Source organism: Anser brachyrhynchus (assembly GCF_964034855.1).
Source record: "Anser brachyrhynchus genome assembly, chromosome: 14".
In the NCBI taxonomy this organism is placed as follows: domain Eukaryota; kingdom Metazoa; phylum Chordata; class Aves; order Anseriformes; family Anatidae; genus Anser; species Anser brachyrhynchus.
In genome coordinates, this window is record NC_137709.1 from 14152855 (window position 1) to 14180509 (window position 27655).

General features: G+C 46.2%; 1 protein-coding gene across 4 annotated transcripts in view; it reads right to left on the reverse strand.

Moving 5' to 3' along the window:
- Window positions 1–27655, reverse strand: part of FGF18 (fibroblast growth factor 18) — a 72057-nt gene that overhangs the window by 33331 nt on the left and 11071 nt on the right. For 3 of the 4 annotated variants that reach the window (XM_080555874.1, XM_080555873.1, XM_080555872.1), the window contains 2 exons: window positions 19464–19601; window positions 12547–12727 (listed from right to left, as the gene is read on the reverse strand). In XM_080555874.1, coding sequence (XP_080412000.1) covers window positions 12547–12727; window positions 19464–19601 — 319 coding nt within the window. The remainder of the gene's footprint in view (window positions 1–12546; window positions 12728–19463; window positions 19602–27655) is intronic. The other variant, XM_080555875.1, reaches the window with a different exon arrangement.

A 27655-nucleotide genomic window follows, 5' to 3' on the forward strand; every position in this document is an offset into this window, starting at 1 on the left:
ACAAGTATAGTATAAGAAAACTCTTTCCTCCCTCAACATATCGAAAGGATTGTATACAGGTCAAAACTGCCCATCATAGAATCATAGAACATCCCGAGCTGGAAGGGACCCGTAAGGATCATCAAGTCCAACTCCTGGACTTGAAATCAGTAAAAACAGTTTTACTACACAATGGATGAGTTATCCAATTCTTGGGAAGGAAACCAAGCTGGAAGCTGCTTAACACTTGGTAAGAGAGGAAAAAATAAATCAATGTATTTGCTTGATCAGGGTATGTTTAAAGCTGGTTGTCAATTAGTTCAACACAGTTTGCTGTTAAAGAGCACAACAATTTAGCCCCAGGAGCTGAAATTTGCTGCGTTTCCTCAGGTTCCTCCTGCTGAGAGACTGATATTGGTTTCAGCCAGGTCAGGCACTGAGGAGAAGGGCTGAGGCTGAAAATCACAACAGCAAAGCGGGGCTCGGTGAAGGGAAGCCTGGAGCGGATACAGCAGGACTGGGAACTCCAGTCTGGAGTCTGGGAAGCAATCTGGAGAGACAGACTCAGGCCAAGGGATTTCCTTCTCTGCCTTTCCTCCCCATTCAAAGTACACAGTAAACTGGTTTAATGTCCAGAAAGGAGTAAAGATGACAGGTATGGGTTACGGCACTGGTGCAAAGCATGACCCTCCACTACACAGAGCACACCTTGTAACAAACTACAGGTTACACCCTTGGTGCAGAAAGGTATCATCTTTACAAACACAAATCACATCAAACTGAGGGAAAGGGCAGAAGCACTAGCATGGCAGTATGGAAAATTTTGCCTGATTCAAATTTTTACAGGCTACAAATTCTTCAAAATCACAAGGAGGAAAGGGAGGGGCAGACCACCACAAGATGCTTCCTAAGGGTCCCACTGCCTCTGATGGAGAACCACTGTCTTCAAAGTAACTGATCATTGACAACTTGATCAACCAGGTCTGTTCTGATAATCACTGTTGAAAGACACCAAATCACAGAATAATTTAAGCTGGAAAGGGTCTCTGGAGGTCACCTGGCTCAACCCTCTGCCCACAGCAGGACCCTCAGGATTAGACTCACCATTCCTCAGCTGCCCTCCAGCTCCCCTGCAATAGTCTGCTCTCCTCGAGAATGCTGACATCCTTGTCTTGGATTAAGAATACCTCAGGGTGCATGGTTATTGTGTCAGAGATACGGCTGCAGACGAACAGGCCTGGGCCCCAGCAGCAGTGAAACAGAGAACAGACCCAAACAGGAATCACCTGCCCATGGCCATGCCCATGACTGCCCCCACGATGCCTGCAGCCAACGTACATGGAGCTGCACTGATTCACATTTACTTATTGGGCATCAGGAAGGTATTAACATCCACTCCAAACCACCAGCCACACAGCTCTTACTGTCCCCAGTTTTTCACTCTGGAGGTTGAAGTTTCCTCTCCAGTCCCCTACCACACATCTCCCCACTCACTCTGTGCGTCCACACTGCAGCTGGAGGACCGATGTCTGGTGCGCTCCCACACTGCTGACTTTTGCTGCTGTCAGTACTTATTCAAGGTATATTAGAGCTACTACACTTCTCAGTAACTTCCCTTCTGCCTGCAGTATACACAGCATGCCAGCCCCAGAGCTACACGGATCCTGACTCATGCACCATGCTGCGCACACATATGCTGAAGGAAGAAGGCTTTGTTCCACCAGCCAAAGTAAAGGGCACCTCATTTCTGAGCAAACATATTTAGCATCTCCTAATTAGGATCTTAGCTTCATCTTATGCCCACGTAGGTTTAATAGTTCCGGCACTAGAAAACCCTGGCAAAGCCCAAAAGAGGTTTCAGCACTGGTGACAGTCAAATGTTCACCCAAACTCATTACAACTGCAAGAACAACCAAGGTGACTGTCTAGAAACTAAAATGCAGTTTCTTTGCTATGCTTTTGAGCTCCCCTCCTCCAGTCCTTCCAGGTGGCTCAATTTACCCAGTGACCATACAGCTCTTATGTTTACTTGTTAGCACCCCCAAATTAGTAGGTGTAAAGTCAATATCCTTTTGCCTATTTGCTCCTAACGAGTCACCAGTCAAAACTTTAACTTGAAAAAAGAGTCAAGAATGCAGATGCAGAAGTAAATGTAATAAAGGTAAGAATTGCTGCTGATCATGCGTCACACAAAGACAAGGGGCTAGCCTGGCCACGCAGCACCGTACTATTGTCACGGGCTAAAACCTAACTGCTTTGATTTGCCTCCCACTGGCTAAAATGGCTTGAAATGCAAGGTCTTAACAAAGGTGCAAGACACAAGAGGAACAGGAGGCACTGCTGGGCACTTAATCTCCTTTCAGTCTCACACAGTCGCCTTGGGAATGGCTCTGCTGAAGTCCGGAGTTTCATGACCACAGGCAAGAAGAAACTCAGGGCTCAGTCATAAAAGAGATCCAACACTGTGACCCCTCCAGCTCCACACAACAAGCAGAAATTCTGTTTAGGATTTATACTGAAGTTACCTGTAGGCAAGATCCAAGCTTCTGGAACCAGAGACAACAAGACTGATGCCAATGAGACAAGACCAGCTTTCAGCAGCTGAGTTCACCCACTACTTTGACACATGTAATTTCAAACAAGGAACCCCAAAATCTCCTAGAGTGGTAAACAGGGGGGGCTGTGGGAAGGATATCCCCCACATAATCCCCCACAGGGGGAGCCACGGACACAGTGGCTCATGATCATCCCTGGCCAAGCACTGGAAGCCATTTGGACATTGCTTTTCCACTTTTTAGACTTATCTGGTGTATATATGCCATCTGATTCTTAGCTCTTCCCTGCTGCTTCTCCACATCACAGGGTCTTCATCTCTTGCAGTGGCTGCGGGTGATCTTCTCCTGCTGCTACAGTTCCCTCTTCATATTTGGTTGTCTGTTTCCTCTCCTGCTTATTCTTGGAAAAAGCACTTCAGAACAAAGGGTATAAACCAAACCATACCAGCCACGCCAGCTAGAAGCCTGGATCCCAAGTGAATTTCGCCTACCATATGCTGCAACACCAACCAGAATATGTTTCAGCTTGCGTCACCACCATCCAGGCACAACATCCACTCCTCCTCCGTCGCACGAGCACAGTTCTTTGATGAGGAACAGAAGCAGCTGAGGATGAGGGCTCCTCTCCACCACACTACCTGGGGCCAGATCCTTCCAGCCAACACAGCTGCCATCCAGTTGTGATCTCTGGGAAGCTGCTCGTTGGAGAAGACCCAAAGCTCATTACTGTTACAAGAAGGCTGGGTCACAGCAGATAGCTGGGTTTTCTCTTACTGCTTTGGTTAGAAAGGCACCCTTTTTAGCAGCAGTAAATGCAAAGGAGAAGGCCTTACAGGCAGTCATTTCAGTTCTCAGACACAAGAGGAAAATAAATTTGAGTACTACTGAGTGCTTCTTCAAACTTAGTCACACCAGGTAGCATATGCAAAAGATAGGCATGTTTCTAAAGAGACTACAACATCAGGGACACAAAGCTCAGGAGACATTTAGAAGCTCTCAGCTTCTTTGTCACCATAAAAGCCTGAATCGTCTCTTATGGGCATTCTGAAAATACTTAAAATTCATTAGGGACAAAAGTATGCACTATTTATTGCTGGCACGGCTCATTAAGAAAGATGCTCACACAGTGCAGCCACGCAACCATCTCCCTCCAACCCCAATACTCCTCTCTTCCTCAGAGTAAGAAAAAACCATGATTTTTTTTTTTTTTACTGGGCCTTCTCTCTCCCTTTACTTCCAGCTTGCCTTCCCCTTCTTGCGAGCGCTGAGGAGACCGCAGACGCTCTACACGTGTTCTCCTCTGCATCCGACTGGCAGGCAGTCTGGAAAATGCCAGTATTGGAACGGCCTGAATTCAGCGGTTTCTGAATGCTGATCGGACACTATTTCGTTCAAGCCACAGATAGTCACTTTTGGGGGGTATTTTCAGCTCCCTTTTTGGACTATTCCAGATTTCCAAGCGTCATGCATCAGCAATTTCTCATCTTCAGAGATTGATACTTTTCGCCTTTCTGCTCAGCCTGAGGCTCTGTGCAGATTCGGAGGGGACAGGGCTCTTCTCTCCTCTTCCAGACGGCCACGCAATGCTACTGGCATCGTGAATGTTTGCTGTGCTCCACCTCGCGACTGCGGAAATTCCTATCTGGTTTTTTAAAAAGTTGAGGTAAAATCTGAGCAATTAAAGTGCCTTAGTTTTTATAAAGCCTAACACCTTTCTTGAAGAAACCCAAACCTGAAAACAGCAATGTCCTCACAGCTTCTGAAAATACCAAAATAATTAGTTTTAACCAGACTGCTGATATATTCTCCATTACCACTGTCTCGTTAGCATGTCTCCACTCATAATGCTGTTATCTTTTGGAAACCTACAAGGGTTTATTGCAACTCTCGTGTTGGAGATGAGGGAGGAACAACCCAAGGATGTTGAGACAGAGGATGAAATTCATGCCATTTCCTCTCAGGTGAGGAGCAAAGGTCTTTACCCCATCACCTAACCTGGTCAGAATGGAGGTCAAATGGAGGTTCTCCAGTTGAGGAACACTGCTCCCACCATTGATATTAAGTCTCCGGCAAAGCAAGCGGCAGAATATCGGTCTGCAAACTGCACCCTAGTGACACACCATCTTATCTTCGAAAGCAGAACTGTGCTCTTCACGCTCCAAGTTTTCAATTTCCCATCCTCTCTTTAAATAGGCATGAAGGTTATCAACATTATTCCTTTCCCCCAAACATTTCTTACAAAGGACAAATCTCACCAGCCTCTTGACAACACGCATAGTCATCTACAGGGAAGCCAAAAATTACTAGAAGTCAATTTATTTTTATTTTTTACAAGGTTTTCCTCCTCCCTGCAAAGTAAAAGCAATTTAAAAAGCCCTTCAGAAACATTGCAGCGACTAGCCCATTCTCTGTGTACTCTTAATTGTGTCCCAATAACCAACTTGAATTCATGATAGTCTGGATGCTTACATACTGGAAAACCTCAGAAACCACAATACAGTGCTTGATAACAGACATTAAAATAAAACAACTAAAATCAACTCAAGACGACTTCTGTTAGCACTTTTGTGTACAATCACTCATGGCCTAGAAATACTTAAAATTATGCTAACGTCTTCTAGAACTTTATCTCCCAATAACAGCATGACAGTCCCCATGTATAAATTTTGGATAGAAGTAATTTTTACATGAATATGCCTAGTGCCTATTTAGAATTACTAAAGAGAAAGGGAAGCCCCAACTTTGTTTTTGTGTTATTTCATCACAGAGAAGAGCATTTAGCAAAGCAGCTGCTCAAGCTTCATGGGAAAAAACATAATCACAGCAAAGCAGGAACAGATAATATCATATTGACCTGTCTTCAGGGTCTGGCATTCACATTTTCATAAAGTGCCTAGGAAGATAAATCACTATACTAATAATATTTGTATTGATTATCTAAACTGAAGCAGCAATCGACTCCATTGTCTCACTTCCTCTTAAATTGCTCACAGATGGGATCCTATTTCCTATTCTGCATTTCTAATGGGAACACTTAAATCACAGCATAGAATTATATACACAAACTGTTAACAAAAACTCTTTTACGACTTGCATGAAAATAAAGATTTTTCATTTTGTAGCTCACTTTCCACTCTGCACAGAAATTAAAAATGACAAATTATCAGCAGACCTTTATATCACTTCTCTTCATTATTTCTGGGCACCTAATATTTACTGTCAGACAGGCCTAGGTTTTCCAAACACCAAGCAGTGATTATAGGGGCTTTAAGTTCAGACAGAGCTAAAAGGTGACTCTTTCTTCCCTGAAAGTAAAGGCTCTTTAAGACAACTCAAGGCCCAAAAGTCGGGAAATTAAAGATCACTTTAGTGTCAGAGGAAAAACAAACAGCAGCTTCTGCTGTAAGGGCTACTACAGGTACTTACACCAAACAGGGACTACAGAGGCAGCTGAACTTCAGGTGTGAAACAGGCCACAGTGGGAGTTTGGGGTAGCAGCTATCAAAAGCAGAAGTTTAAGAAACCAGCAAAAACGTGCATTGTTTGAAATAGGCTTGTCATAAATCAAAAAGCAAAAGGTTTTTACTTTTTTCCCCAAAAAACTTTTCGTCTTGCCTAAGCAGAGCTTTCTGGCACAGACACAGAATAGAGCAGAAAAAAAAAAATCTGAAACGTACAGATGGTTCGTATAAGATGATTACAACATATTCGCATGGCTGCTGAACCTTTCAGAGTCAACTCTAAGGTGACGGCAACCGAGCCTCCTCGCCGCACGGGGAAGCCTGGGAGGTCCAGCTCCAGCCCCACTGTTCGTGGCTCAACAAAGCCGCGAGTCGGCTGCAATGCTTCAATTCATCCCGCCGCCCCTCGCTCCCCGCATCCCCGCGCCTGCTTTCAAAGGAGAACTTTGCCACTGGCTGACTGCACCACCCAGATGAGAAGGGGAGACGTTTTAAGGGAAAAAAAAAAAAAAAAAGCAATCAGGGGATGTTGGGCAAGAGGAAAAAAACGAGACACAACACAGCAGCTGGACAGCGAAGGCTTCTCGGGCTTAGGCCAATCACCAGGACCCATATGACTGTACAGCTGCCATGGTGAATGATCATCGCTTACGCTGAGGTCAGCTCTGCCCCCGGGCTAAGTAAGTGAAAATAAATGGTTTAGAAGATAAAAGGTCTTTTAAAAAAATTATTTGTCTTGTTGTCATGTCAAAACTGTAATGGGAAGAGACTGGAGGCAGCAATACGTAGTTTAAATAGGAAACAGCCATCCTGATGTTTCAGCTGAATAAATTACAAGGCAAATCACAGTGCTTTCAGGCTATCTGGCTCATCTACCCTGGGCCAGACAGGCCCTTTTCCACATACCTGATTCCTGGTAAGAAAAGCAGGTTTCTGAATGCCGAGCTTGTGGAAATCCGGCTATTAACTAGCCTCAGCCACTACTTGGGCTACATCTCCCATCTTCCTTGCAGCTTAATTCTGTGCCTTCCAGCCACGAGTCTAGTTTTCCTTCCTGATCTTCCCAGGGGGATCAAAATTGATTTTAACTATTCTGGGGAGGGAAAGGGTTAATCAGTTTTCCCAAGGCAGCTTGCTGTTAAGGTGCCAGAAATACTGAGGGGAAAGAATGACTTGCTAAAGATGGGACAATGGCACTGGTATTTTGCATTTGTTTCCAGGCTTTGAGATAGAACAAATGGGAGTCATTAGTGAAATGAGTTTAGGGAGTTCTAAATTAGCTGTCAGGCTGCCAAACCCAAAGAAGTGCTATGTCAGCTCATTAATTCTGGAGAGCGCAGGATTACCCAAACCTAGGAAGGAATCCTGCAAAATTTCGAGTCAATTAAAGGAGGCTATTTTGCTATAATAATATTTTCCGCACATATTACACCTCCTCATGGAACAGAGCCCACTTCTACCACAAATGAAATCTCTGGCAGGATGGAGTGTGGCTGATGTCTAGACAGCTGTAATGCGCTCTCCATGGGCTTGTCCACTGGCATCTCTGGGAAGCTGCAGCAGAAGAGCCGGCGGGACTGCCAGCTGCAGGGCACATCACCCAGCCTAGGGTGGCCCCAGGGAGAAGGCACCCATCTCCCCAAGCTCTGTGCTTCCCCTGCACACGTGAGGATGCTGGTTGCAGCCTTCAGAGCTTGAGACCTGCCCAAAAAAGAAAGTACAGGGTGCAGTGATGTGTACGCCACCTGCGATACATGAAGGTTCATCGTGCACGCACAGTGCTTTTGCTTCCCTTCATGGCCCACCTGATGCCAGATGTGCTGACACTTAGCAGACACGTGCCTTGTCCAGCTCCGTGGACTTCCCGTGCATTTTGCTGAGTCCTGAGCTAAAAGCCCCTGTACCCGGAGGGAGTCCTTGAGAGCACCTCACTGGCTTGGGGTCAGTCCGTCCAGCAGCCAAAAACACCAGTAGCTGAAGGGCTGCTGAGGATGAGAGAGACCGCACCTGTGTGCTGTGCCCCTCGTGTGGGGCATCTTCAGACAAAGCCTCCCATAAATGAGATTTTATTTATTTATTTTTAACTGGAATAGACCAGGTCAATGGACAAAATAGCAGTGGGTGATAACCTGTAGCACACTAGCTAATAACCTATGTACACCATGCCCTCACCTTAAGGATAGCCAAGTATTTGCCCTAAATAAAAGTTAACTCAAAGGAAAGGGTGAGCTCATCCCCCTCACGTCTGTCACTTCACATTGCGCCTCAGGACAACAGCAGACACTTTAAAACAAAAATTACATGGCTGTGAAATACAAATGAGGCAAAAAATGCCTTCACCCAACCAAGAGAGCTCTGTCTCACCAACTGCACCGGATACAAAGATAGTGAACAAACAGGATAGAATGTCTTCTGCCTTTTGTGAAATGAAAATAAATGAAAGGATCTAAGGTTTCAGGTCACTGATCCCTCTCTTCCCTATCTGTACCATTTATCGGAGGTAGAATATAAAGGTTCCAGGTCCTTTTCTTTTTTTGTCAGCACTTTAATGGTTGTTTTTTCTCCTTCCCCCTTTCATTTTCTGAATGAAAGGACCACTTAGGAACCTGTAAAGTAATAATAAGCTTATAACAGGAATATTGTTTTTCTGGGCCAGTGCAAACTCTTCTGAATAGGTTGAGGAGATTAAAGTAAAAATGCAATCTGTAAATAGATCAGTCATTTAATTAGTTTATAGTCTGTTAAGAGATAATATTTTGCTCACATAGATCCGTCTGTTATCTAAAGATCTCAGAGCACTTTAGGAACATCAATTAAGCCTTAAAAGAAAACAACCTTGGGAGATAGGTAAGTGTATTTAGATTAATTAGTGTAGCTGTGAGCAGCAGGCATTATTATTAGATTTAATTTAGTCCAATAATTGACTTATCTGTTAATGGATTCTAATTCATCTGAGAAGGGATCAAATCCATCTGATTAAAAGGATTACATCGACTCAATTAATTCTATTAACTGACTTAATTTGCCATTTAATAATTCCACACATGGGGCCAGATCTTGGCCCTGAACAATGCACAAGCCAAACATCACATACCAGAATTATTATGCCAGTAAAACTATGCATTACGGAGTTGCATTTTTCCTTGCACATGGGACATGCAGGCCCAGATAAAACATTCAGGGGGGCTTCCTCCCGCTGGACTTCTCCTGGCCCTGCAGAATGCTCTCTCACTGAGCCACGACTGCTCAGTCATTTTGCCGTACTTGTGATGGCTGCCTGGAAACGAGCAATTCACTGCCTGAGATTTGTCACTTCCCCTCTTTTCTGGGCATTCTCTTCAACCAAGAGGTGAGAAGTTTTACAGAAGTCAATAAAACCTCGCAATAAAACTAACCAACTCTCCCTCCTTCAAAGGCAGAATAACCCTTACACGCCAGCCATTTGGAAGCTCTGTATGTGCAAAAAAATAAAAGGCATCTCTTCACTTGGACACACTGTTCTTTATCCAGTTGTGAATGTATGGGAGGAGAAAGGTGCTAAAATGTTATTAGCTCCCCATCCTTAAACCTGGCTAGTGCTTATTGTTCACGATGAGCACTATGGACCATAGCCATGCTCACTCTCTCAGCAGTACTTCCCACACTAAGTCCGAGTCTGCACTGCCCTTGTTTAATATTACCTTCTCTTAATTGGGCTGAGCTCTTGGAAGGACACAGCGTCACTTTGAAAAGCCAAGAAAACAGCATCTTGTCCCCAGTACAGAGACTCTTAACACACTCCATCCCCTAACCTCTGCTGAGCCTCCTGCTCACAGCCTGGACCCTGCAGCAGTGAGACTTGGAGCTGGAAGCGTGCTCAGTAACACTTGCATCTCACAGCTTTCCAGTTTGGCACCTTTCTGCATTGCCTGTGCTTGTGTCCGAGCAGATACAACTGTCCCCCACCACTGCAGAGCTGGAGCCCAGCACAGGCGTTTCAAGATAGCCCTGCCTGGGTTTGTAACGCGGCTCAGGAAGGAGTAGGCAGGAGAACTCAGGGCTGGAGCCAGCTCACGTTCCACCTCCGCAGGCACCTTTTCCCACATCTGTTGCTTTTTCTCAGATGTTGGCTCCTGCTCGTCCTCTCAAAGCCTTCCCCAGGCTGACACTTAGTCTCTGAAATCCTTCCAACATCAATTCACATCACCTCCACCATGATCTCGCCTTTCCGTGGGGACAGGGTTAAGACAGGGGAAAAGCTGTGGGAGACTGCATCGCCTGCAAGGGCAGCACAGCCAAGAAAAGGAGTGGGAACTGGGCACTCCCAAATGCTAAGCCTAGCTCTGACTCACTGTGCCAACTTAAAGGCAGGAATGGAAGAAAGAAGAGAAAAAGGGCAATAGGAAAAACAGCCATCTGCTGCTTAAGAGGAAAGGTGTCGTCCTACAGAGGCCGTTCTGACCAGCAACACAGATTTGGATCAAAAGTTCGCAACTGTTCAGATCCCCAGACCTGGTTTAAGCCTCTCTCTGGTCTTGATCAAAGGTTACTCCATAATAATGCCTCTGGGGGAGGGGTTCCCAGCACATAATGAATCCTGTGTCATTGCCTTTGTATCCAGTTTTGGCTGTAACACAGATGGTTCTCACTTCAGTAACTCCGACATCTCTCCCCCCTTCATTATCACAGCTAGGAGCTCTGCATGGTCACATCCTGGACCTCCATGCCCCACCTCACTGTCTCCCCGATTATCATGCTCTAAGTGTTCCTGTGCCAAGCAAGATGATGAACAGATTTCCATAACCTTTCAGCATGGCTAGAAATGGGGAGGCTTGCAGCTTGACACATCAAGGAGTTTTATTAGTAGGAGAGGGGGAGGGAGCAGGCAGGGGTGTTAGCAAATGGCCTCAGCGGTCAGTCAGCACACATCAGGTTTTTAGAAGGATGCCAGCAACCAGGAGCAGAGAGGATTTGGTGGCGAGCAGCAATGTGCACACTGCAGAGCTCCTCAGACTGGAAATGTAAGGCTCTACAATTGTGTGGCTTCTCCACTGGTCACGAGCACTCCCCTGCGCTAGGATTTGTTGTTCAGACATGATTGCATATGTATGAAGGGGACAAGATGGGCTTTGACACATAAATTAGCACTTGTCAGCTGCTCACGGGCACACTTCCCTGCTGCACCCCACTGTAAATGCTGCCTTCTTTCATGGAGAAGCAAACTGCATCACGTTACCTGACATTCACTGCGGGCAGGAGCGCTTCCTGGGAAGCTAGCAGCTAGCACACAGCAACTAGTTTACATATCAAACCTTAAGAGAATGAATGTAATAAAATGACACAATAATTAGCAGCCAAGTGGCACTTTGCACTCCTGTTTTCTCTGAAAATTTTGGAATGACAAAAGACAAGGTTGAAGATCCCTCATGGCAGGGCTTTTCCTGAGACTGGGTGAGTTTGCAGAACAGCTTTGGGGGCTCATTTCGCAGCAGTCAGGTACTTTCTAGTTGACACCTCCAGTGGCACAGCTCTGCACATGTTGGCATGGCAGTAGCTACCCCGCTGACAGGCACGGACCGTATGTCATCCTGTCCAAAGTTCCCTGAGGGAATAACAATTCCCATATTTTGACCTGCCCTTCATCGTACCCCATTTCCACCTCACCAGCACTGCACATGAAGTCAACCTCACGTGACATGTGCACACCGGCCAACACATACGAACACATCTGCAGTGACACATACAGACTGTATGTCCGTAAGAGAAAAAGGACCGTTTCTCAAAACAGCCCTGAAACCCTTCCAACAACAGTCATTCAGGCCTAAAACAACTAGAGCAAAATACCTCTGCCAAAGCCATCTCCAAATGTACCAGCATTAGAGAGCTGTGTTTTTTTTTTTGCATAGTACACTCTCCTGGAGGCATTTCTATCATAATGCTTATGTGCAAATCAAGACAAAAATAGTTGAACGTACTGCTAGCCTGTGCAAGTTAGTTGCATTTCTGCAGGATCTACATGCCCCAAAATTCAACTTAAGCACTCAAAGCTCAAAAGTCTGCTTAATTTCAGCTCAAAGCAAACACACACACCCAGAAAGATGAGAGGACGCTTCATTCATGCAATGGGATTCATCCAAACTCAAGCACAGGTCATAACCACAGCTCCCAAGTTGCTAAGCCCAGGGCCTGAGTTCATTGGGAAAAAACATTCCAAGTCGCCAACCTCAGCATCATTTATGAATTACACTGGACAAACTGTAAGCTCATCTGATAGGCAGAAAAAGAATTTTGTCTTCAAGCACCATCACACACTCATAAACTGGGGCATTATGGTACTGTGGGAACTGCCCGCAGCTGGGAACTGAGCTGACAGCTGCTCTAGCACTGCAAATTCCATGTTCTTAATCTGAAAAGGTTTTTTGTTGTTGTTTTTTGTTTGTTTGTTTTGTTTTTCCCTGTGATCCTCTGCATTTTATTGCTCTTCTCATTTTTCTCCCATGAGGTTCTCAGGCCAACATAGTGAATTAAAGCTTTTGAACTGGAGTCTGGGGGATCCCAGTAAATATTCTTACCATATTTATCTCCGTCTTCTCCTTTGGCACTGATCCTCCTGCCCAGCACTTGGATGTGTTTCCCGCTTGTCCTGCTGTAGAGCTGATAGAGCCGGAGCTGCTTCCTGCTCACATCGTCCCTTGCTCGCGTTTGGTTCTCCACATGTATCCGAAAATCTACATTCTCCTCGGCAACAAACATCTGAAAGTGGGAGGGAGGGTGGGGGAGAAAGAGAACAGAATAAACTATGAAACAAAATAAGCATCTTGGATAGAAAGATTACACATCAACCTGCCAAAGGGCACATGGCGCAAGACGACTTAGATTTGGCTGGCCTTCACTTGACAGTCGAGGCCGTGGTATCAGGCACTCAAAATGTAATTCTATCCAGAGCTGGCTCTAGACAGTAAACCAAACCTGGATTTTTACAATCAAACTGTGGGGGGTTTTCTGAGTAAAAACTTCTGCTCGGTCTTGCTTTGATTTAATCCTGGTCAGCCACACTGACCATAAATTAGGCTCGCTTTTGCATATGCATAGACTTTACCAAGTTACGCAGACATGTATGGGAGAAAGGGGACTGACAATTCCATTTCAGAAAATTTGTGCTTCACCTTTAGCAGCTGCGTGGATTAATGGCAGGGAAGAAGTCAAGGGAAAAACCTATTTATGCTGAAGTTAGTAGACTGGATTCTAGCTACACACAGGCATAAAATCCAGTATGATAAAAGTGCCATTTGTTTGTGGGCCCTCTTCAGCATAAGTTTGTTGCCAGCTTTGCTTTAGTGAAGCCTGATCACTGCTGAAGGTCGATTGCTGCATCTTTTGTCCACTCCAAGTCAGGGAGAGATCATTTGGACCAGCAAAAGCACAACTGACACGTCCAGCAGAGAGGTCATTACCAGCGGGGTTCTGGGCACTTGAGCCTCTTCCTGTGTTTTTTCTGGCCAATAGATTAAATTAACCTTAGTTAACTACAGCCTTAAAATATTACAAGAAACTTTCTCAGCCACATCTGCCCTTCTCTGGAGATATTGTTTCCAATCTCAACTTACGGTTCCCAAGAAACACTGAAACAGGATTCCTGCTTTTGCTTTAGACCCATCCCAGCTTGCCCAAGGTCAGGGGACCAGGCAACCAAGATGCTCTCAAGAAGGCCCTCCCGACTGGGAGGCTCAGCAGCACACACCCAAAAGCACTTCACACCCAAACAATACAAAAGACCAAAAATCACTCCACGATCTGCCCTGAGAGCTTTTGCACCACTGTGACCATGCTGCCCATACAAATCCAACAAACAGACAATATTTTGGTGACAGACTCCCTTCACAGTGTAATAAATCATTCAGAAACCAAAAACAGCAAAATATTACTGAGAAGCACACAAGAACACTACCACACAACAGGCAATTTTTAATTTGACCGTGACAAATAATGTTCAAAGCTTACTCATTGTTGATGAGTTCTAATGCTATGTACCACTTGCACGTAAGAGATGAAATCCACAAGAAGTAAGAATCATGCGGGAATTTAATGTTACCTAGGTTGGCAAAGGAATGACACTTGTTCCTAGCAGGACTTACTACTTCTACTCCTAACACATTCCAGCTACAGCATGCTTGTCCTTCTAGCCTGGAAGCAACAATGTTCTGATATATTAGTGGGTGGATGGAGCTGGCGATGCAAATGAAAAGGGGTCAATAAATCCTTGTACAGGTCCGTTCTGGGCTAAAACACATAAGAGCAAGTGGTCAAAGCACAGAAAATAGTCCCTCTTAAGCCTCCTACATCTGTCATCTCATACCAGCAAGTACTTCGGAGCCAAATAGTCAAATACTCCCTAAAAGTCAAAACCTCAAAAGAACTTTTTAGCTTTTCCAATTAGCAAGTAGACACACAGATCAGCAGCAGGAGGAAAACTTCAGGCTGGCCGTGCTGCTTAGCACCAGACCTTCACTAAGCAACCCAAACAAAAACATTATATTCAATACGGTGGCAACAGCAATGAGGTTCACAGGGATGTTACAGGATTGCCTTTGCTGCCCTTATTAAATGCTGGGATTATGCTATTTGAATCCCAAGTCCTAGGAGAGAAACCTATTTAACTCTCTTATTTTACTGTCAGAAGACAAAAGGAGACTGCAGGAGCTGGACACATAGGCTGCAGAGAGAAGATTCAAGGTGATGCTGTGTCTAAACAGACATTCAGCAGGATGACAGAAGTGATGGGCAAGAATCACACAATTAATAGTAGCAACATTTCCCACTCCCAGAAAACAGCACAACAAGAAGCAAGAGCATGCCTAGCCCTTGCACCTGCCAAGAGGACATGGCATGAGGCTAGCAGAGCTCTCAGCCTTTGCTTGAGCCAAGCTCTGCTCACTTTCCTCTCTAGAGTCACCAGAGCTACCTCTGAGTAAAGCAAGCAGGATTTGGCTTTTAACATGAATAATATTAATTTATTTTTTTTCTTCCTACATTTCTTCTTGCTTTCTTTTCAAATAATATTGTTACAAAGGATGCTGACCTACTAAAAATAGAGATGTTCAAATAATGTCAACAGTCTGCCTCGTACCCACAAAAGCAAGGCTATTTGCAGTTAAGATTCTGGCTTCGCCATTCTAAGATTTAAAACAGATTTTAAATCACAATGACGTCGCTACATTGCTTTCACCACATGTTAATGAATTTCACATTTTTTCTAGGAAAAAACAAAACAGGTGGGATTTGAAGTAGGGGGAAGGGATGGTTGTTTTGCTTTCTTGGAAACTTCAAATAGAAAAGGCGATCTATTTTCCAAAACATGTTTTAATTGTCTCTTTGCACTGAAACACCTTCGGGGTGGACCATCATCCCCACACTTTTCCTTTGCTGTGTCTGGTCTCCCCATCCATACCTAACAGCTTTCGTCCCTAAGCCCTTTCCCACAAATTCACGAGGATGAAGCTCTGGGGCCTGCTCAAGACAAGGCCCAGGACCAGCATCAAAGGTCCTGATCATCCCTGACCGTACCCGTGTCACCAGTCCGACCAAGTCCCCACATTTAACACAATGTCTTTCAGTGAAAGACAGATTTTAACTTGCCAAAGCAACCTTATTAAGAGGTTTCTCGCTAGAAGAGATGAGCTGCGTTCACCTGAGAGCTCAAGCACTTGCACCATGAAGGCCCCAGCCTGTAGCCAAAGTGCACACGTGGCCTCTGGGCCATCCGTGGAGCCACCTTGTGCTGCAAACGGCTCCAAACACGTTTGTCACAACTTTCCTGCATGGTACAGCACAACGACCAGATAATACAGCGCTTCCTCCCAGCACAAGAAGGGTAAGATTTTATGCAGTGGGATGAAGTCAACCCTTTCTCCCCAGAACAGGGCTCCCCCTGACTGAAGGCCTAGCTGGCCGTGCAGCTTAACTCCAGCACCCAGCAGCTCATCCAAGTACAGCAGTGGCCTGAAGCAGGGCCAGCTGGGGACACCAGGCCCGCCAGCAGGCCCGCCCAGGCCTGCATCACTCTGCCTCTCTAGTAACAGGCCTAGCTCTAAAGCAGGGGAAGAAATCCTGAAAAAGGAAGGTGGAGATGCAAGTTCTCTCCTTGTGGCTGACCTGTCCCCCTGGTCAAGAAGCCCTGACGCAGAGAAGCAGTGAATCGCTGGGATTTAGCTGTGTGCTTAAAGATAAGCACATGCTTAATCACTTTGTTGAAACAGGATGCTCTGCTGGAGCATAGCCAAAGTGAATTAGCTGTGCCAGCCTGGGCTGCATCTGGCCCACAGCAAAGAGTATCAATATTCTAAAATAAAATTTCATGCAGTGTTGATTTCATGAGATAAAACCAATTTGATCATTGCTGCAATCCATTCTCACAGTTTCCCTGCCCTAAAGAGTATACTCCCTCAAGCAGCTAACTTTACTGAGATAAGAAGGTCCATTTATATATACCATAAGAGTGGTTCTCCTTCATAAATCTCAAAAAAATTAGTAACATATGCCTCCTTCAGTAACTGATCGCCAGCACTCACTCAAGAAAGTCACCTAAAACCAAGTCCATTCACCCCCAAATATATTTTTTGTAACAATCACAACCACACAAAAACAAATAATGTCTTCCAGTCCTAGCCTCACTTTAAAATTTTAGGGCTTTGAGTTGTATTCACCCAAGCAAAATGAAATCTTTTTTTAAAAACCATTAATGTGTTATTACTGCACAGAAAACATTATACACAAAATGACCACTTTTGCCTTTTAATCTGATCATCCACACTAACCACCTTGTAACTGCAGATCCTGCAAAAAGCATATAACCCAACTCCCTGGAAATTACCATTGCTTTTCCGTTTGCTTCAACAAACCATAGATGAGGCCCTGGGCCAAGCACCTGCATGTGAGCCGTCTGGGGGGCACCCAGCAGTGTTACATGCCAGCAGGAAAGTAAATTTGCAACACCAGATCAGAACTGCTGAAATACCCTTACTGCCCGCAGTAGCAAACCTACAGATCCAAAGTTCAGCACAACAGGTCCCCAAAATCAACAGCTGACTGCATCTTCTAGCTCCAGACCAGGAACATGACTTACATTCTCTTGGAACAGAAAATGATTTCTTACATTACTTTATCTCCTCCAGCATTTTGTTGCTATTTGGCATTGTATTGTGGTCTATTCTGCAAATCTATTCAACAGGTATGGACCTTCACTGCCTATGGAGGACAACTTCAGCATCTCCAAATAGCAGGTGTCATTTAGCTCCATCTAGTTCTCTGCCTGCTGCTTATAGTCTGCAAAATCTAACAGCATCACATTCATTTTCATTTGTATTCTTCTTTTATTTTCCTTTCCAAACAGTTCATCCATTTATTTATCACTACATTTTTCAGCAATAATACACAGCTACAACAGCATACCAGAAATACAGTTGGCAAAACAGAAGTTTATGCAAGGGAATAAATAGCAGTCCTTTCAAAAAAAAGCATCACTTCAAGCAACTGATGCATCTAAAATGCCTCACCAGAAACACGTGCACTTCTGAAAATAAGCAGCTCTCCCTTCTCTTTGCTTCTTCTGTTTTACTTACCCAAGCATTCAAGGTAGGTCCGTTTAGTCTTAACTCCTACTCAGTCACAGAAACTAGAAGTAACGTCCAATCCGTCTTCTGACAGACTACAGTGGGAAATTTTCAGTGCTTTTTTGTGGAATGGCTTTCAAACAATGACTGAATTTCATTTTAAATAACTTTACAACGATCCATCAGCTTAAAGAATGACTATCATATTTGTTAAATCCCAGATGGAGGGCAGGGAAAGACAATTTTGCTGATGCTGCCTAGAGTTTCAGCATTAAGTAATCCAAGAAACAGTCAAGAATCACAAAAGCCTCTGACAGCAGCACCGTGATGTTAGTCCTACACAAGCTCATGCCACAATTCTGAAAACACCACCACGTTGTTTTGAACTGCAAGCAATCAAAGCCCTGCCAAGGTCAATGAAATCCTTACAGTGCCAAACCATGTTTACAGGATTTGGCTTTCCATTCAACCAACCTCTGCACACTCCTCATTTTCTATTTTTAGCTTTCCGGTAAAAGGGAATGTTAATATGTTATTGTTCATGTCATAAAGCGTTACAGCGTTAGAAGTCCAAGGCCCACAGCATGGCCAAATTAGCTGGGAGCTGGACTTCAGAATTTCCTGATTTTTTGCTTTCTATCGTACAGAGTCTCCAAGCCTCATCAGAGAGCAAACCATATGTCATTCCCCAAACTGAACTAGAAATACAAAATCCCTCTCACTGAGGGCCTTACTGATTTCAAAAGATAAACAAATCAAGCAACTCAAAGTCCTTTCAAAACCCAATCTGATAAGCAGGAAATACTTATTACCTTTCAGCCATCAAATCAACCTAATATTAATGATTTTCTCCGTGACCTTCTAAACACATGAAAGTTAACTTAATAAGGTCAACAAGAGGATATCCAAGACAGATCTCTCTCAAGTCTGCAAAGGCAAGTAATAAACCTCTTTGCTTCCATGACTTTGGCAAAATTCCTCTATGCCAATTACGAGATTTGCTAGCTCACCACGACAGTCATTCTTTGACATACAGCGAAACATAATGCCCTCCTTATTTGCTGCTTTTTCTTCTTCTTAACTGCAAAGTCAATCCACAGCCAGGATGTTGTTACATTCACATTATACAGCCCGGTTCGAAGCAAGACATAAGCGGATGTGGACTGCTTTGACGTACTCACTTCTTTGTGCTTTGAAGCACATTTGGAAATTAATCTAACAAACTGCCCCATGCAGGAACCCTAAGCAAAGGGAGCGGGCACTTCAGAGCAAATCTCTGTGCATCCAACAGGAGAGAGGCTATGACACAACACTGCCAGGATTGCACAAATGTTATGTAAACCTTTCACAATAACACAATAATTTAGACTTTTGTTTCATTGTTGTTTTACAAAGTGACTTCTTTCTGCTATTCACAGAACAGTAACTTTTCCTTGGAAAATAAATCTCGAAAAATCTAAGTCACTCTCAGTCTTGGCAGATGTCACCTTGAACGATGCCCATGTACCCTACAGGATGCCCAGTAAGAAAGGGCAACGTGGTGCACCAAGGAATTGGTTGTTCAAACAACACAGACACAAGACTCCCAAACTCCACAAAAGACCCATGATGCTTACAAAGTACTTGACTTTTTTTTTTTTTGTGGTGGTGTTTTTGTGGGGGGGTTGTTGTTCTTTGGTGAAAACATGAATGTCCTATTTAAAACCCAAATGCCAAATGATCTAAATTCACAAGAGCCACATCACTGCATAGCCCATTCACAAATTGAGTTATAAACCATTTGGGGGGGGGGGGGGGGGGGGGTTGTTTCCATATAAGGCTATTTCAGAAACAGACTTTCCTAATGCTCTATGTCATAATTCTCTAACTTGTGTACTTACGTCCAGTTTACGTCTATTTATTCTTGTACCAACAGCGTCCTTGAGCTTGAACAACACTTTTCCCCCTTGCGCTTCTCCTTGTGATGCATTCAGGCTGCTCCCTTTCTCCGCTCTCCTCCCAGCCTTCATTTCGCCATGCTGGGGAAGGAAGAAAGCCAAGTACGGCCGTGTTCGCCCGCTCTCCTCGCCGACCGCCCCAGGCCCACACCCCACGCCAACCCCCGCCCCAGAGCAGCTCCCGCCCGCAGCAGGGCCTGGTGCTCGGCACCGCGCTCTCGCCACCATCCAGCGCAGTCACAGGCCCTCTCCACTGCACACGCCTGGCCTACCCTGGCCGTTTTCACAGCTGCATCGTGTCGGTGGTTTGTGGCAGTGACCTGCCATATGCATGGGTCCCCTCCACCTTTCTATTCCTGCCCCCCCCCCCCCCCCCCCCCCCCAAGGCCCTGGCCACAACATGAGGAGAATGGCTGGGGCCTGGAAGGGGGGACGTGCGGCCCGGCAGGGTGCCACATATGTGGGTCCAAAAGCTGCTCTGCAGTTTTAGCCTCGCTGTCTCCAGAGAGCTGCCTGCCACAATGGGAGAGGCTGTATGTTAAATCTCCTTGGGCCTTCATCCCTCCTAGCCACACAGCTCCTAGGGGAGACAGCCATGGCTCGGCCAAACCGCCCGGCTGCCCCCCCTCGGTGTCCTCTGCCCGTCTGAAAGCAAAGTGCCCATCGACCCAATGACGGATGGCAATATTGCTGAGTGCAGCACAAAACCATGAGGAAGTGCCAAAAAAATGGAACCTGAGAGGGCCTGAGGAAGCAAATGTTTTATGGCCTATCACTGAGTACTTGGCCGCTTTCTAGAGAAAGATGATGATGCCTTCGAGAAAACCAAGCTTCTCCTTTTGATGATGGGCTGAATCTCAGCCAGGACTGTGAAAACGCACCGTTTGCTAGATGGTGACATTTTAAACTTGTTCCACCCAGGGAAATGGTTCGGTCTGGGGAAGAACAGGGTTTCAGCCTTGATTAATGATGTAAAGGAACAGCCACACTGTGTAAAACCAGGAAAGGGAAGGGTTGGGAAGGCTTGCAGGACCAGGCCTCTCCAGCCAGTGCTGCCACCGGAGCAAAGCTCAGCATCCAAGTTATGCTGCAGTGCAGTTCTGTCAGACAGACACCACCAGCAGCATCCTCCACATCCCTACCTCCATCTGCCTGTTCTCACCAATTCAAAACCAGGTCACTGCCCGCAACGCGAGTGACATTATTAATACAATTACCGAGAGCAGCAGCTCAACCATATGCAAGGGTAAGCCCACCCCTCCAGCATCCACCCTTCCCTCCACAGTAGCCTGCATTGTGCCACAGAGTGGCAGTGCCGTAGGGGTCAAGACAGCTTCCTGCTCACTGAGCTACCAGGACCATAAGGAACCTCCTTCCCCATGGGACCAGTTCCCATTACCTCCATTAACCAAAGCAAACCATTCCCGTATATCTCAACCACATGGCTATCCACAGGACACTGCCTTTTACCATAACTAGATTCTCTGGAAACACAATTCAGTCCTTAACTTTTTATTTTTCTCCAGTTGTAATTTTTTCTTCTTCTTCAAATTCAGGACTGGTCTTAATTTTACTACAGCTATCAATCAGTCAATAAGCAAGCAGGGCTTTTTCTTTCTTCCTTTCTTTCTTTGTCTTTCTTTCTAATGCTTGTTATATCTCTCCTATGTACTTCCTCCCTGCACAGAAATATCCCTTCAAAGCTTGATATTATTGAGCAGCTTTCAACCATGCCCAGCAGAGCCGTGTATTCTCTGCATTTGTCTGGCCTTTGTTTCTAGGAATGAAATACCAGTGTCTTAACAGTGTGACTTCATTTCACTACTTCATTCCAATACTTGTTCTATTTCTATCCCACTGGGTCAAACTCACCTATTGTGAGACCTCACCGATTTCAATTACATCAGGGATTAATTTGTTCCATGGCGTTGAAGCTGTTAATACAATCCTTGCTGGCTCTAGATTAGAAAAGGCACGATCGAGACCTCCCTCGCAGGCAGTGTGTTTAACAGCGGTCTTGATCTTCATTTTGTTCTTTCCCCCCCCCCTCCTTTGTGCCCCTTTGCCCCTCTTTTCACAATCTTCTCCTTCCTTTCTAAATTGCCCTTATCAGAACTGGGTGGTCCTCCTGACTTCCACTGTTACTGGCAGAAAGTTGCCTTCCAGCAGCTGCTGCCCAGCATTTGTGAGGGAGCCTTCCCTGCTGGAAGGTCAGCAGCGACAGGTCCGACCTGACGCTGCACAAGCTCGTGGCAGCCGGGCTGCTTCGTGAAAACGGAGCACAAGGAAGATCTCAGCGAGGGACATTAAAACCAAGTCCGCCTGCGCTGTCCTCCCTCTGGCATCGCCTCTCCCCGAGATGTCACAGGCAAGGGCTGGCTTTGAGGAGTCACTGCAGGACTCCGTGCACCCAGGTGGATCTGCAGGGGCTCAGCTCTGCAGCTCAGAGCATCGTTCATAGCAATTAGGTTCTCTAGGAAAAAAAATAGATTCACCACATTGCAGGTGGAAGCCTGAAATACGAATTTGTTAAGTGACTCTAGTTCTTCATTCTGAAGAGGGTGTGATCATGGCAACCCAAATTCTGGTGCCAGCTGAAGCCCTTAAATGTCACCAGGACCATGACCTCACTGCACTTACATTGCTCTGGATGCTTCCCACAATGCAGATTAAACCCAGCCTCTGCCATGTAGCCCTTGGAGAGAAGACAGGATCGGCTCTAGAGGACGCGTTACATTACAACAGGTTTCCCAACAGTACTGATCTGCAAAAATCACTGCTTTCACAAGCCTGAGCTTTCCAAAGTACTCCCCTTTAGCATTGAAATCTCCTGCTTTAATTATTCCCCAGATGGTTTTGCTGGGGAATAGCTAAGCTCCCATTGTTGCAGCTTCACCACAGTTATTTCCGACACCTGCAAGTTCAATGAGGGCAAAACAAAACCCAAAACAATTTCCCACCTTCCCACCGTGCCTTCCACAGGGTGCACTCTCTACTCAGGAGGAAGTTTCGGTATTCATTAATTCACCACACACTCTGCATTCCCAGCTCAGACCAACTGCATTGGCTTTCAGAACGCCAGGGACATCACTGCAAGTGGGTCCCGTGGGACTTGTGAGCAAGACACAGTATGACACTGTCACCTTAGCCATGGGAGACAACAGAAGCACTGCCACTTCGGCGAGCTGAAGCTCCTGGCTGATCAGTGGCAACATGCTTCAGGCTCTGCAGGGGCCATGAGTGACCCATGGCTCTGTGCTACTGCCACCGCTCCTTGCTGCTAGCACCAGGATGTATTTTTTGGAAGTAGATTCATGCTTGTGTCCCCCTGCCATCACCAGAGCAGCCCTCCTTCATGGCATGGTTACTGCTTCAAAGAAAACAGTAACGAGGCTTTGCAAAACAGCCTCAGTCAACCTCTGAAATCCTGGATCCGCAACGCTAGCAGTTGGATTCGGGGAGCTTGCCATACTACAACTGCCTAACTGCTAACTTAACAACAACAAAAAAATTCTTTTCATTAGGGAGAAAATACTCAAGCTGAAATAAACTGCCCTGATATGCAGGAATGAAAACTATCCAGCAGTTCAGACTGCTGCAAGTAGTTGTCTCTTAGCATTTCTGAACAGTTGAAACGTGCATTCAAAAAACAAAACCTGGAGAATAAAGTGCAAAGTCTCTGCAGCCCAAAACGCACTCAAAAAGCAAACCTGGTCCCCAGCACGGCAGCAGCACAGAAACCCCTGAGCCCAAGCACACATCACCTGCACCAGGAGCCACGAAGGAGGCGATTTTGAAGCAGACCCAGAAGCAGCAAACGACTGCCCCAAAACAACAGGGAGTGCCTTTGCAAAAAGTGTGGGCATCTCTACAAAAGGCAAAAACAACAACAATAGGGCTGCCCTTGCCCTGCTGCCCATCCCAGGGTGCTGCTGGCCGCATGGCCCCAAATACGTGCCTGGCTCGAGCAGCTGCTGCGCCCCTTTTGGCACACAGCAGCGGAGGAGCCCGGGCTGGCCACACCAGCAGGCTGAGGTGGAAACCAGGGCAGTCCTCCCTGCAGGGTGCTCTGGGACAAAAGCTACGCACACACCCCACTAAAAATACTTAAAAGCAATTTGTTCATCTCTTCAAATGATACCCATGTAGCCTGAAAAAAATGCCGAATTCGAAACAGTCCTGACCTTTTCTCTCCTTCCCTCCATCAGCAGGCACGTCTTTCTGGGGCAGATGCTCCAGCCACAAACCTGTGCGGCCTGCTGTTCTGCAGCAGTAAAGAGAAGAAACCCCAAACACACTACCCTGAAATAGGTCAGATCACCCTGGAAAAAGGCAGTCATCCCCCCGTAGGAGTTACAGTGACTCTTTAAAGCACAAGCCTGTCGGGTCCGAAGTAACATCTCTGGCTCTTCTGCTCAATGCCAGCCCCACTAGGACCTCCACGAAAACAGCAGCAAAAGCCCAAGACATGGGAAATCCAAGTGATGCTCAGTAAAACACCACTGTCAGGAGGAGACAGACGATCACCAGAGACCAATCTCCCCAGAAAAGAAATAAATATTTGCAGTGGCAGCACAGCAGCAGGGATCTGGTGTTTACCCAGGTAGCTCCTTTCATCCCAGTCCCTTGATATCGTCCAAGGAACACACAGGTCCCTGCTCCCACTGCAGAAAAGCAACTCCCTCTAGGGTAAAGCATGGCAACTGCCGACAGCACACACGAGTTTAGGGCAGCATTTCCAGAACTCCTTTTTCTACTGAATTTACAAAGGAAACAGAGATGGGAGCTACTGCCCAAGGAGACAGCTGTTAGCCACCAGCACCTATCTCACATGAAAGGTGGCTTCTCCAGAAGCACACAGCTCCCATTTCTCTGCTGATTCAGCAGTGAGGATGCTGGAGACCCTATCGAATTATCCTGTGCCACTTTTCCTCTATCGCATTTCCTCTGGAAACCTTTTACGAAGCTGCAGACAGTCCCACTCCTGCTTATTCTGGCAAGATAACAGTGACCTGACATGGGACAGGTGCCAAGTGGAAAGGGACCTGCTCAGGTGTCACCCCATGATTCGGCAGCATCTGCACAGAGCTGGGATATAAGAAAATGGCTGTGGGCAAGGACGGGAGAGTTAATTCATCTAACAGTACCTGGAGGACAATCAGGAGATTTTCTGGAATTGCAGGAGCCATTTCACTGGGAAGCTAACTAATATTTGTGCTGCCGATACCTCCCTTCTGCCTTACCTCTCTGCCAGCCTGCATGCGGTTTTTATTTTTTCATGCCTACTTTTTGGACTGGCTGACATTAGCTGTTTGAGATGCCAAAGCCTTCGCATAACTTGTCTCCTTCCCTCAGTACATTTCAAGTTTCTGTTGTCTATCATTTGGGACCTACAGGTGCCTGCAGCTGAGGATCACCTCCACTCCTGCTGTCTCCACTCTGAATGGAGGTGTCTGCAGGTTTGAGGCAAGGATCAAATCCATTTTATGGAAACTACCAAAGCATCAAAGCATCACTGGAAACTGTTAATGCACAGCAGCCCCAGTGTGTTTCCTGAATACCAGCCGGCTGATGCTAGTTACTGAGGGAGAGAAGCCCTGTCTCTCTGGGCTGATTTCTTTCAGAGACAAGTCAATGCCCGATGGGGATGCCCAGCCTGGGGGCAGCCTCTTCAGCCTGACCCCGCACAGCACTGCAGGAGCCAGCCCCTGGAGCTCTATGCAACCACCAGGGACTTGGATGAAGCAAGGTCCTGTGGTGACAACACTGAAGGAAGAACAATCAGGGTGAAAAGTGGAGCAGGCCAGCAATTCACCTAAAAATAAATTGCAATTTATGAAGTCACAGCCATGGAGCTGAGCACCCGTTTCAGCCACACACCTTGCCAACGAGTTTCCTTTTCCTTTCCCCACATTACCATGACCAAGCACCTGCAATGTTAGGGTCTGTCCCGCATAACCCTCTGCCCGCGTACATGAGAAATACCTTTATCTACAAAAATCTTGCAAGTTATTTCTGGAACAGGGCTTTCCAGAGATGATTTTGATCAGTAATTCACTTATTTGAAACATAAGATGCAAAGTTTCCATCGTCTTTGTATGGGAGATATTTTGCCTTGATCTTGCTGTAAGGTTTCGCAAGTCAAACAAAGCAATTCCATGAACTGTGCTGCACAGCGGAGCTTTCTGAACCCCAAAGACATCCCTGCAGGAATCCTGCTGAAGCAGGAGATGGACAGATCCAGTTTCCATTTGAAGATGTGTTACTACTTTTAAATAAATCTCTTCAAATCTACTTACCTGGGAAGACCCAGTTCTATTTAAGGAGTTTAATTGATTTTCACTAACAAGCGCCTTTTCCATTTAAGAGCATTTCTCCAGGGCCAGGCCATCTCAAAGCACACCGAAAACCTGCCGGCACCGTCCCAGAGGTGAGACAAGCGGCTCTGCAGCACTACCTTAGTGCTGCCCATCACGCCAGCTCAGTACCTGCTAACAGCAGCACTGAGCATGTATTTGGTGCTCCCGGCTTCCCTTTAAAGCCCTGCGGCCACAGCGTCTCCTTTCTGATGAACCCCGAGGGTATTTATCGCTGCCTGCTCCCGCTTGCAAGTCTGCTTAAACAAATCACCCCCGACGCAAACCCGAGCCTGCTGCCTCGGGATAACGGGCTATGCAGGCATTTTTTACTCGGAGTTATCAACTCTGCTCTGCCTGCAAAACCCATCAGCCATAAAGAGAGAGCAATAAAAAATACCCTGCCTGGGCTACTCTGCACTCTTCCTCCAGCACAGCCAGCACCACGTATCTGCTAACAGCACAGAAAGTTTGCTTTCCCCAAAAGTTATTTTCAAGCTCTATTATCTCCCCTGTTTATACCACGCTCCCTCTGTTATCAAGAGATCTCCAAGTAATTTATAAGCCCACCAGCTCCCGCGCTAACGTGGCAATAAATCAGGCTTACGCAGCGTGTTGCCTACTGTTGGGAGCAGCGGGCAGGACGCGGCCGGGTGAAGGCACGCAGCAGCAGCCATGCCACATCCTCTGTGGCCACCAGCCCCATGCAGATCAGATGGGAACCTGGCTAACTGCCCCACATCCTGCTCCTGGACGGCACCGTGCGGAGCTGGGATGTAAACCGTGTCTTAGAAATCCAAGAGGCTGCAAAGGGAAGCTCCGTTGAAAGTGGAGTGGCTTTTTTCTTTCTATTTTTTCATTTTTTCTTCCTATTTTTTCAGGCTGATATCTAGCTAGGCAGCCCTGAGTACTGCATCTCTACAACTCTGCCTGACGAACCCAGTCCTTGGATGAGTCAAATGAGACAAGGCACACACAGCTGATGTGCTCTTCCAAGTGCTCCACCTTCAGCAGCGCTCAGACGACTTGTTCAGAGTGTGCTGGTTTTGTTCTGAATGGGCTGGACGTTTATTTTTAAGTATCTGGGGAGGATTCCAGTCTGCGCCTCACCTCGCTGTGTTTTCCCCATCTGACACAAATACAAGCACACAAAAGAGGGTTTTCTTTTCAAAAAATCCAACCAAAAGAGGAGGATGTTTTTGGCTATTTTCCTCGAGGAAAGAGGTTGCCCATCTAATAATCCCTAAATGGGCAGTGGGTTGTTGGGTTTTCATCTGCGCCTTTGAGCCTTCATTCCCTCTGCCAGGTTGCTGGTTTTCTTTTCCACAGAGTTGCAAAACCCCTGAATAACAAGGTTTGTGCATGGAAGTGCTGACACAAACCTTAACTACAGCATCCTGAACATGATACCAGAATAAGGACGCTCCCTGTGTGGCCCAGAGTATGGATAAATAAAGCATTTCAGCAGCCAGCACCGACAGATCATAAACCTCCACAAGCATAAATACCAACAACAACCCAAAAAGATTAGAGGGCTTACGGGTGAGCCAGACTGGGATGATTTAGAGTTGGGGTGGAAGGGTCATTATTTCTGAATAGGTGGGGGCGAGAGGGCCAAAGAAATCAATAAACCATTCGGCTGCCAGGGAAGGAAGGGGCCACGCTGATTGTGCGGACACGAGCCCGACACGCTCCGCATCAGGCTGGGGACCTCGGGCTCACCAGTGCCGACGGCTGCGGGCAGCACACAGCACCCCGCTGCCAAACGAGGGCACCCAT